We start from the raw sequence: 11,057 nt of genomic DNA, 5'->3' as shown, positions 1-11,057 counted from the left end.
CCAGGTGCTGCTTTGCGGGTGCTGGGCCCCAGGGGAGAGCGTGGGTCCCTACAGCCTGTCTCTGCTGGGCGCAGGTACAACGCCCGGGAGTACTACGAGCACCTGCCGGAGCTGCGACAGGCTGTCGATCAGATCAGCAGTGGCTTTTTCTCCCCTCGAGACCCGGGTTGCTTCAGGGATGTTGTAAACATGCTCATGTACCACGACAGGTAAGTCTGAGCAAGCATCCCATGCAGGGCTGCCCTCTGCCTGCCCAGGCCCCCTCCCAGCCCAGCCCTGCCTGCCCCCCGGACCCACCCTGTCCTGCCAGGCTGGGACCACACGGCAGGCAGACCCCAGCCTCACTCCGCTTTGGGTTCCAGGTTTAAGGTGTTTGCTGATTACGAGGCCTACATTCAGTGCCAAGGGCAAGTGGACCAGCTGTTCATGGTGAGAGCCGCCTGCTGCGGAGGGGGAAGGCTGGGGTCCTCGGCCACGGCAGTGCAGCAGGGAGACGGGGGGAGTGGGGATGAGCGTGTTCCCGTGGAGCCCTTCTTAAGACACCGCATTGCGCAGGCACGGGGCAGGGCGAGGCAGGTTTTGCCGCTTTGGCAGCCCCAGTACACCATTGAAACCAGCCCAGCGCCCGTAGCCCGTGCCCCTGGGAGGGACCGACTGCTGACGTGCCTCTCCTCTCCCCAGGACCCCCGGGAGTGGACTAAGAAAGTCATCAGGAACATCGCATGCTCGGGCAAGTTCTCCAGTGACAGGACCATCACGGAGTACGCCCGGGAGATCTGGGGTGTGGAGCCATCTGCCACAAAAATCCCCCCACCCAACCTTCCCCGGGATTGATGCAAGCGCAGGAGGGAAAGGAGGGATGGGTTCCCAGCCCGGGAGGCCTCAGCTGCATTTCACTGCCAGGCGGATGGGCTCGGCTCTCCAGGAACAAGGCCTTTCCCTTGGACGGGTAGAAGGATGCTGAGGAGGAGCCCTGACTGAGGAGCAGGAGCTGGGGGAGAGGAGAAAGAACCCTGTTATTTGTACCCATGTATCCAGCCTGCATGTGCTGCATAGTGCTTTTAGTGAGATGACCACAAATTTAAGTCTTCCACAGCTGTGCTCCGTGCTTAACAAGGGCTTTACAACTCAATCCTGCCCTCTCCCCCTCCACGACCCTGTCCCACCAGCAAGTTTAGCTGACACACAGTGGGTCTTGCATCCTCCTCCAGTGGGTCCAGGGGAGGTAGCGGCCACCCCCTTCCCCACTGACACCTCGAGAAGGTGGGGCTGGCTGTCGGAGCAGCTGGGCCCAGTGCCGGCACCAGTGTCTAGTGCTGTGTGCCACAAGGAGAGGACCTGGGATCAGCGGTGTCCTTGCCCCAGAGCTTGCCCTAGCCTCTTCCCCTGCCTAGTAACCAAAAGCCCAGTAACCAAGCCACTCCAGGGATTTTTGAGGCTCCACATCTGCATAGAGAGGGTTGTTCCTGCCCCTGCCAGCTGGGTGGTTGGCTCTCCAGGCACAGCTGGATGCTACCCAGGGGGTGAACGTGCATCACATCTCTCACGTCCCTCCACAGCTGAGTCACACTGCTCCATGTGTTCCTCCCAGTGCTGGGGCCCAGAGTACAACATCTGTAGTGCTGTGTAGTGCTCCAGTGCTCCCCTGTGTGACACCAACTCATTAAAACAACCACAACACCTGCTGGTTTGACTCTGGGCTGACTTGTGAGTACTCCACCCTGCCTGGGGGTTCAGGCGATGACACCTGAAGCCATGCTGCCCTTCTCCAGCTGTGGCTTCATGAGATACGCTCCCCTGCAGCTGGCATGGTGCTGGGGTGCTGGCACCATCACAGGAGCAGGAAGGTCAGCCTTGCCCATGCACGGGGTGTGCAGGAGGGAGCTTGTACCAGAGGCTGCTGGGCCTGCTGGGGCCAAAGCCACTTCCCTGCACTCCTGGCGTTGTTAACTGTGTCCACCGGGGTGAGGGCTTAGTGCTGGGTTTGCCCTGCAAATGACACACAGGGCTCCTGTGCTGGAAATCCCACAGGCAGCTCCCACTTCCCCCAATCCCAGTGGGGAAGCAGAGCCTCAGCTACTGGCACAGACCCACAGGCTCCAGGAGAACCCCTCACCCGGATCTGGCAGCAGCCACCAACAACTTGAGGAGCTCGCAGCTGCAACCGGGCATCTCCCACGTACAGCCCTGCCACACACCCAGCTGAGCTGCCCAACTAGGGAAAAAGTCCCAAAACAGCCAGGTAAAACGGGTGAAGCTGAAGTGATCACCAGTCAATGCCTTTATTAAAACTACACCACTTTTAGATGAACATTTCAGTTGAAATTTCCAAGCATATCACTGGCCTACTAAGGGGAATGGTGGTGGTGGGATCACCAACACCAGCAGTTCATGGGCTGGACCCTCAGCTCTGTCCCACGGGAGGAAGGCAGCCAGGCAGCCTCTGGCTCAGGCTGGGCTTTGCCCTGAGCCAGCAGCATGAGCTCGTCACTCTCCAGAGCCAAGTTAAGTGTGTCTCTTCTGTCAGTGCAATAAATACAAGCGCGTCAAACGTAATTTAAGTGGCACAGTTAGCTTATGAGCATCATGGGTCAGAAACCTCGGGGGCAAGTACGCTATGGCAGAAGAATCTCAGTATAAGAAGCAGCTACTGTCTGCTTTGCAACTAGTATGAGCCTGCAGATACAGCCTGGATGCATGCTGAGCAGTTTATACAACGCTATACACCCCTGAACAAGCCCTGCAGGCAGCACAGGTCACTCTGAGCACAGTGACTAAAGCTACAGCACCATTTGTAGGGCCAGGTCCCCAGCCAGACCCCACAGAGTCAGCGTGTGACCCTCTCCTGTTTCAGTGCAGAGCTCGTCAGTGGCATAAACCAGCAAACCCCTGTTCTAGCCCCAAGCAGGGCGAGGGCATCCCTAGAACCTCTCCCTGTGGGAGAGGCTCATTTCCACTGCTGCCTCCTGCCACTGTCCTCCAACCATGCCTGGGAGATGGGCTGGGAAGTGCTGCTGGAAGCATCTGGAATGCGCAGAGCACAGAAGTGAGGTGGAGGGAGATATGGGGCAGGGGGGACACCCCAGACTTATTCTTGCATCAAGACCTGCATACCACTGCCTGCTTTTAACTACAGAGGGACAGCGCAGCCACCAGGAACAGGAAAACCTGACCTAAGGAGTTAAAAGGTGGATGAGGAAAAAAAACCTGTCCTTCCCACCCAAAGGACTCACACGTCTGTCTGGGAGGGACAGGGAGAATGGAAGACATCCATTCCCACATCCTGGGTCCATGTTGTTCACAAAATGGGAAGATCAAGCAAAAAGTAGTAAATCTCACACTTTCTGGCTTAAACTCCCACGTCTGCAATTTATCTACGCAAATCACTTCAGTCCTATTAAGGAAGTGCATGTGAAGAGCTCCACAGAGGGTAGCAGGGATGAGAGCAGAAATGATGTTCAGAAGGAAAAGGGCACTAACCTTTTCCATCCAACAGATGTTTGAAAAGGAAGAATAAAAAAAAATCTTTAATTTATTTACAAATGTGTGCAATTAGCCCAACACTTGCACCCTCTTGTGATTGAAGATCTAAATAAAAATACCTGTCACCACCTGGATCTTCAGTGTATTTGTAATTACAGCCACTTAGCAAAAAGGGAAGACAAAAACATATATTTCCTAGAAAGAGAACAACCTCAAACTCAAGACAACTGTGGTATGGAGACACGGCAAAAGCCATTTGCCTACAAACGAGTCTCTACGTGATCCAAAAAACAGCAGCAGTTTTTAAAAGTGAAAGAAACACCCTTGGTCATGATGCACACGCGCTAGGAATGTCTGTCCTCAGCAGTACCATGCTGGATTGGCCAGGCTTTGTTGTGCTTACACTTCTCATGGTTTGGTACCAGCTCTTGGGCTGTTTTCACCCCTCCATCCATGTCAGAAAAGAAGCCAACAACTTCTTTCTTCTACCATCACAGATGCTGATGCCAGGAGCTGGAGTTGCCAAGGGTACACATCAGGACCGGAGTGGGAATCCCTGACCTCCTCCAGTGCCAGGGATGGAAGAATGGCAGACTGACCCACAGGGAGAGAGGAGGAAGAGGAGGGAGAGGAAGGAAAGAATGGAAAACCTCTGTGCTGCCAAGCAGCTAAGTCTTCAGTGACGATGCTCATGTTCAGATTTTCCCAGGAATTCCCTAGGGAAGGAAATGACACAGCAGTGACGCTCAGCTCCCCTACGCTCTGGTCCATGGTGCAGCCTGCAGGTCCTCCCATGCCCCCAGCAGGTACGAGGGCTCAAGCACTGGCAGCTGCAGGGAACAGCACTGAGCTTTGCTCTCGCCCACCCGCGGCTCCCGCTCCAAGGGACAAGCAGAAGTAGCTGCTCTGCAAACAACTCCTCCAGAGCATCCAGCTCACAGCAGAGATAAGCCAGAGAGAAGTGCTCCCAGCTTTCTGTGGCTCCCCTTCCCAAAACCCGCTTTGCAGGGAGGCGGAGAGCTCTGACTTTGTGCTAAGCCAGCCCCAGTCTCTCACCCACTCTGGAGACCAAAGGGGGTTTTCAGAAGAGCTGCCCAGGCGCCTGTTACACATCCCTCTTGTTCCTGGGCGTGTGTCAGAGTGCACCCCAAAGACCCAAGCACCAGCTCCCCCCGCCCCAAAGCCCAGGAAGACCCATTTAGCTGGGCTGTTACCGCAATATTCGAGGTAGCTCTGGACTCCTGTAGATGTACTTGTGCCGGTAGCCGAGGTCTGTGTGGAATGGAACAAACTGCACCTTGTAGTCTCGGAAACTCCGTGACGTTGCAGCGATGTTGTAAAGCTGAATCCAAGGGGAGGCAGGTGAGGGACGTGTCACTCCAAAGCAGCCACCCCCGCCAAACCAGCACACCTCTCAGGAGTGGGCTGTGGGCCCTGGCTTGACCAGCTTTGCTAGCTCTAGCTGTTTCACTACTGATTTGCCACCGCCAACACCACAGAATCTGTAGTCCCTTGAGGCTACACATTTCTACATCCACTTTCCTACTGCTGACTTTCTGCCTGGCTGGGATGTCATTCCATCTACACCGGTTCCTCCCACCAGACCAGTTTGCAGAGCCACATGCATACCTTCTTTCCTAGATGAAATGGCACCACCGGGTCATCCTCAGCATGAAGGATGAGCAGGGAGCAGGAGATGTATTTAACGCTGGAAAAAAAGACAGCAATGTCACAAAGGCTCAGAGCAATCCCATCACTAACAGCAACACATTTGGATTTTCAAGGAAACTGCAATGACAAATGTCCTGTGGGTCATTAATCATAGAATCATGAAGGTTGGAAAAGACCTCAAGGATCATCAAGTCCAACCGTCAACCCAACACCACCCAACCCACTAACCCATGTCCCGAAGCACCACATCTCCACGTTTCTTGACCCCCTCCAGGGATGGTGACTCCACCACTTCCCTGGGCAGCCTGTTCCAGTGCCTCATCACTCTTTCAGTGAAGAAATTTTTTCTAACATCTAGCTTAACTTAACTGCAGTTCAGATCTTGAAAACACTGTTACTGGGGCACCATTCATTTGATTTATAGAAAATTTACTAGTGAAAGGCATCCTTGAAAAAGCTATTTGGTGCTTAGACCACGGAAAAGTGTCTTGCCCCACTGCAAAGCATCATCCCCCAAGGTCTGGGTTGGTTTCAGTGCTGGAAACTAAACTCACAAATACTCAGGCTCTTGGACGAAAGGCTCAGTGAAAACAGACCGTGTTCTTACATGCAGGGCGGCTGATGCAAATGCACAGCAGAGAAATCTTCCCAACCCTTCAATGTCCCAGTGCTACTGTTTAACATGCAATAAAGCATCAATTACAGGGACCAAATTAGCATATCCCTGAGTAGTCTCTATGCTCTCTGTCGCATCTGTCCTGATTAGGAACAACTGAAAGAGCTCCACAGCACAAAGCTTTGTTGCACTTGGGGCTGTGAGAGTAACTGAAATCCCTTTAGCGAGTGTAACGCTTCCATGAAAAGAAAAGAGCAGAAGAGCAGAGAGTGAAGTCTGATGTCTGTCCTCCTCGATGCTTGCCATGGCTCACTGCAGATCCCAGCAAAGAGGGAACTCACTTTTCATCATTTGCAAATTTAATTCCACTCGTCGTGATGGGGTCAAGGAAGAACCAGTCAAAGCCAGGGAAGTATCTGTATATCTGAGAGGAGAAATCTGTGTTAGGCACCACTAGGACAGTTACACAAGCAGCGCTAACGGGGGGCTGTTTTGCTAATTGGCTACTACCAATCTTATCAGCCTGCTCAGGAGCAGGTTCTCTGGGCACTTGTATGGTCAAGGTCTCTTAGGTATCATACTGCTACTGCTGGCAACAGCCTTCCTGGAAGAGAGCTTTATCCCAGGGCACCTCACCAGCCCAGCCACATCCAATACCCAGCATGGGTGTCTGCTCAGTTCAGAGCCAGCTGGCAGGCAGACCAGATGGAAGAGATGCCCAGCTTTGCCATTGCTTTGCTAACAGCCCACAAAATAGCCTCCTGCAACAGGGAAGCTACAACACAAGAACAGGCTGCCCACTGCTGAGAGCAGAGCCTATCTGCCCCTCACTACATTTACTGCCCTTTCTGATCCCAGGTTCTGTTTGCTTTAAGCAGGCTCCACATGTGGCTCTGGCACTGCTTATTGTATCGGTGTTCCCAGGAGTTGCCTTAAGTGCAGCTCTTTACCCCTGACACCACTGCTGCCCCACAAGTCATGCAGTCAGCTCAGCTACATCACTCCTGAAGGTTAATTTCTAAGCGCACAATTACATGCCACTAGTGCGAGAGTCACTGTATACTTGCCACAGAAAAGGGGTGACTTCGTGCCTCCTCTCGTATGTTGGTGAACGGAGATTCCAGTATCAGGGCATCCGGGGGTGTTTCTGCAAAGCCGAAGGCAATGTGCTGAAACGCAGGGGTGCAGATAGCCAGCAAGCTCAGGGTCTGCCTCATGAGAGCAGCTGCTGCCGTGGTGTGCCAAGGACAGCCTTGTCACGACCGCAAACACATGTGGAAATCTAGGACAGCAGCAGGACCTGGGCTGGGTGGGAAGAGCATCCACCCACCAAACTTACCTCTCTCACAAAGGCGCCTCACTAGATTTGTTGCGACCCTGGAAAGAAGAACAACAAGCGGTTAATCGGGCACAGGCCCTCTGCAAAGCACCAGGCTCTAGTGGCAGCAGGTGGCAGAGGTACAGCTCAACCGCTGCAACATCGGCCCCTCGCCCTGTTTGAGGTCTGGGCAGCCAGGCCACAACAACTTGGGTTCCTGCAGGTCTCCTACACCCACTGTCTTGAGGGGCATCAGACACCCGCATTTAGGTAAGTCCAAGGAAGCAGCACACATTGCAGCCACTCGGAAGGACCTCCTTGAAGGTGGCTCTCAGGCTCCCAGCATATCTGTAGCAGTGTGACACAGCCTCTTAGCCCTAGACCACAAGGGCTGAGCAAGAAAGAGGGGAACGCAGGGCTACGGGTGGAGAGGTGCCGTGTTCCAGGCAGCTGGAGCACAGGGTCCCAGGGTGATACTGCAAGGAGTTTCCATAGCTGGGTCAGAAAGAAGCAAAGTCTCCCCCCCAGGCTTCTCCCTAAGGGGACAGAGATACTTGCAAAGTTGCTGAATCCTCCAAGCACAGCGTATTTCAAAAACCTCACGCTTCAGGCTGGCTGTGGTTACCTGGGAATGCAGTCCCACGCCACTCAGACTGCAGTGCATCAGGAAATGTCACGAGCATGCTCTGACCCAGAAAGAGATCCCAAACATGGCAAAAACTGAGAGGAAGAGCCAAAGGAAAAGCCTTTGCCTTCTCTCCAACAAAGCAGGACGTTTAGTATCATTGCAATGAAGAGGCACTATACAGAAATACCTCCCTGTCCCAGCAACACATTTGTGGGCCAGCAAGGCAAGCTGTTGTGGTCTCAAAGAGTTTAATCTGCACACAGCTCAACTCCAAAAGTAACTCCTCTGTTTGGTCTCTTCTCCTCCGCAAATCAAGGGCTTGAACACCACCCACCTTCAGACAGCAATGGGAAGGGAGGAAGCAGGAAAGGAAAGTTCAAAAGATGCAGGCAAAGGCACTTGACACTTTGGACATCCCTGTGCCAGGCATGACCGCATAGATGTCCCAGCTGAGCAGTGGTGTAGTCATGCAAGCATCTGCATGAGTACTGATTACACACAGCGTGTTTGCCAGGACAGGAGAAAACATTTTGTAAGGACAAGTCACGTGCACGTGTGGCTGGTCTGAGAGAGTCTTTGGGAGTATCAGAAAAGCCTGATGTTCTGCTCTGAAGGACATGCAGACATGGGATCACCAGAGGAAGAGATCGGTGCAGTCACACTTTCTCTCCCCTTAGTCAATCTGCATTGGATTATTCTAAGTGTCTTTTTTCCAGTGGAACCCTCCAGGCACCGGAGGCTGAAGATCAAATCCTGCACAGTCATTCACTGTAGCCCTTCTCACTCTGTCAAGTGCAAAGGGGAAGCTCATCTGCAGCAATTATGCCACAGACTCCAAACCAAGCCAGCCTGGGGATTAAGGCAAACAGCACCTTCATCCACGGTCAGCATTTAATGTTTTTCAGAAGCTGCTAAGTCCCACTGAGACCAGATGCTTACCCTGTGCCCAAGGAATGTCCCCATATATAGACAGGGTTGTCTCCGCTTCTTGCTTTTATCCAGTCGAAGACATGAAGGGCGTCGTAGGTCATTCCCCTCTCTGATGGGCTGCCTATTGAATCGCCCCAGCCTGAAACACAAAACAGTCCCGCTGAGAATCACACAAATGGGTCAGCGAAGCCAGCCAGCTCTTCCCACACAGCCCATTTGCAAGTGGGCAAAGGGACCTGAAACATGGACAGTTGCTGTTTATTTCACTATGCACCTCTACAGCTTGGGGCTGAAAGCCCCCATTGATCCGCGGTCATTTAAGCAAGGTAACAGCTGGCTGCCAAAGAATTTTTGTGGATTTAGGCAACAATAAAAACAAGAGCTAGATCTCGAACGCTGCCACACCTTGCACCTACCCACCCACAACAGCCCAGCTCCCAAACCTCCGGTGCTTTTGCATGCACGTAACCAATTTGTAAGTGGGGTCTCGAACAAAAATTGGATGCTTAGGGCCAAAAAACAAATGCATTTCCCAAAGCTGTTACAACATCAGTTTGTCCCTGCTGTTCAATCAATGCCCTCAAGCAATTTTCCACCCTCCTGATTGTTTTGGTTCTGTCACCACTGCAGCACGTCTACACATCTTATGCTAAAGCAGCCAGCATCCCACATCCTTTCTGATCCCTAATAAGCAGCCAGAGAAGCAGCTGCCAGCAGGACAGAAAAACAGGACAAGTTCCTACAAAAAAAAAAACCTCTCCTAGATGTCTTCTTGATAAAAATGCAATGGATTAATTTCTTTCCTGGATCTCCAGTGGCATTACATGGTAGCCATGGCTTAAACACTGACAAGAGGAAAAAAAATAAAAAGCAGTAGATGCTTGATTGCTGGTGGCACAGAGTGGCAACAAGCATTTCTAAAACAACAGCTCCCCTGGGATCCAAAAAACAAGCAACTTCGTCTTGGTTGCTTCTCCAGAGAGAGACATCTAAAAGTGTTTGACAATAAGAGCAGCCCACATACCTCGATAATCAAACGTGACCACATGGTACCCAAGGGAGCTGAGAACCTGGAAGGGAGAGAAACACACAGAAACCCATCAGCAAGACTTGCACAGCAGCCGTGCTCTTGCCTCGGGGCAAGGTGCAGGGATCTAACTTATCACCTTAGCAGCCTGACATGGTGAAGTGACAACTTTCAGCTTTTCAGTGTAACAGGCACAGAGCTTTTCAAACACTAATAATCTCAGCCTGCTGGTTTGACTCCCTTTGTCTCCCAGACCTCATATCAGCTCCCTCTAACAGCTTTACCCTTAAGGTCCATGAATATCCTACAACTTTCCCCTACAAACACTTCCAGGTTTGCCAGTGAAACAGTGCGACTACTTCATTTCTATTATTCAAATTGGCATAAATGTTAGCATAACATATATGAGCCTGTTTATGTTTTCAAAATGAAAAATTAAAATGTATACATCCAAAACATGCAACTGTCCTACCACGATGACTTGTGTTACGGCCACTGGTAATCCTAACAAAATCTGTTAAAAGCAAATAGAAATACTCAAGATTAGATCAACTTGCTAGGAAAAAGTGCCTTCGTAAAAATAATGCTGAGATTCCAGGCTACCATTGCTTGGTATGGACCTAACAGCTCTGTGGTAGACCAAAAAAAATAAATGAAAAGTAATAAAAATATTAAAATGTTGTTGCTCTCATGGTCTATGTATGATTTAAAAAAAAAAGCAAATTTAGTACTACACAGGTAAAAGGAAATAATCTCTTATGTAAAACCAACACTTTATTTCTAGTGTAATTGCTCTCCTAACAGCCTGAACAATTACTGTTACTTGTTCAGATCTCCTTAGTACAGGAAAAAAAAAAAAAAGAGAAAAAAAGAGGACAACATAGAAAAGAGGGGTGTCCAAGTAAGCTGGCAACTCAACTCCTTTGCTGGGAGGACTATGATGGTGACTGGTTTCTCCCACTTCCTTCTAGGATCCATCTGGAGCTAATCTGAATACATTTCGGACATGCACTGTACGTTTCTTTCTCTTCACTGGTCTGTGAATCCATGTTACACCCCAAATTACCTTATGGGGAATGTTCACCATCCACTGGAACATGCTGTCTGTGTCCCTCAAATCCCATTTTGCCCAGCCCCCAGGTCTGCACCTCTTTAGCCGCCCACTGGCAGGCTGAGCACAGCCCAGGGCTCTGCAGGGTCAGCTTATGCCCCGCACCGTGCCCGCTCATACCTGTGCTCCTCTGCAATGCCCCCCGTGTCCCCATCTCCGTGGTCTCTGCTGCCATACTGTGATGGGTTTGCCCTTGGCTGGGGGCAAAACCACACACCCGCTCACCCAATTCCCCCCTCCACACCCCCACCCGAGGATACGGGAGAGAATTAA

The 11,057-nt window shown here is 51.6% G+C and overlaps 2 protein-coding genes across 2 annotated transcripts in view; one reads left to right on the top strand and one right to left on the bottom strand.

The window, feature by feature from the left end:
- PYGB (phosphorylase, glycogen; brain) overlaps positions 1–1,092 on the top strand; it is a gene marked incomplete at its 5' end in the record, with an annotated part of 13,303 nt that extends 12,211 nt beyond the window's left edge. Inside the window, 3 exons of the mRNA XM_010080440.1 lie at positions 75–209; positions 363–429; positions 682–1,092. Of these exons, the coding sequence (XP_010078742.1) occupies positions 75–209; positions 363–429; positions 682–834 (355 nt within the window). The remainder of the gene's footprint in view (positions 1–74; positions 210–362; positions 430–681) is intronic.
- Positions 1,093–3,651: 2,559 nt separating this feature from the next.
- On the bottom strand, positions 3,652–9,716 carry ABHD12 (abhydrolase domain containing 12; the record flags this gene model as incomplete). Its single annotated transcript, XM_010080439.1, has 8 exons — positions 3,652–4,199; positions 4,698–4,825; positions 5,113–5,191; positions 6,112–6,194; positions 6,838–6,917; positions 7,110–7,147; positions 8,656–8,785; positions 9,671–9,716. Coding segments are annotated over 8 exons (624 nt in total), but the record flags the coding sequence as incomplete, so codon positions are not given.
- Between the last annotated feature and the right edge of the window lie 1,341 nt (positions 9,717–11,057).

This window comes from Pterocles gutturalis, unplaced genomic scaffold, assembly GCF_000699245.1.
Source record: "Pterocles gutturalis isolate BGI_N339 unplaced genomic scaffold, ASM69924v1 scaffold16844, whole genome shotgun sequence".
NCBI lineage: Eukaryota > Metazoa > Chordata > Aves > Pterocliformes > Pteroclidae > Pterocles > Pterocles gutturalis.
This window is presented reverse-complemented; position numbering and strand designations above follow the sequence as displayed.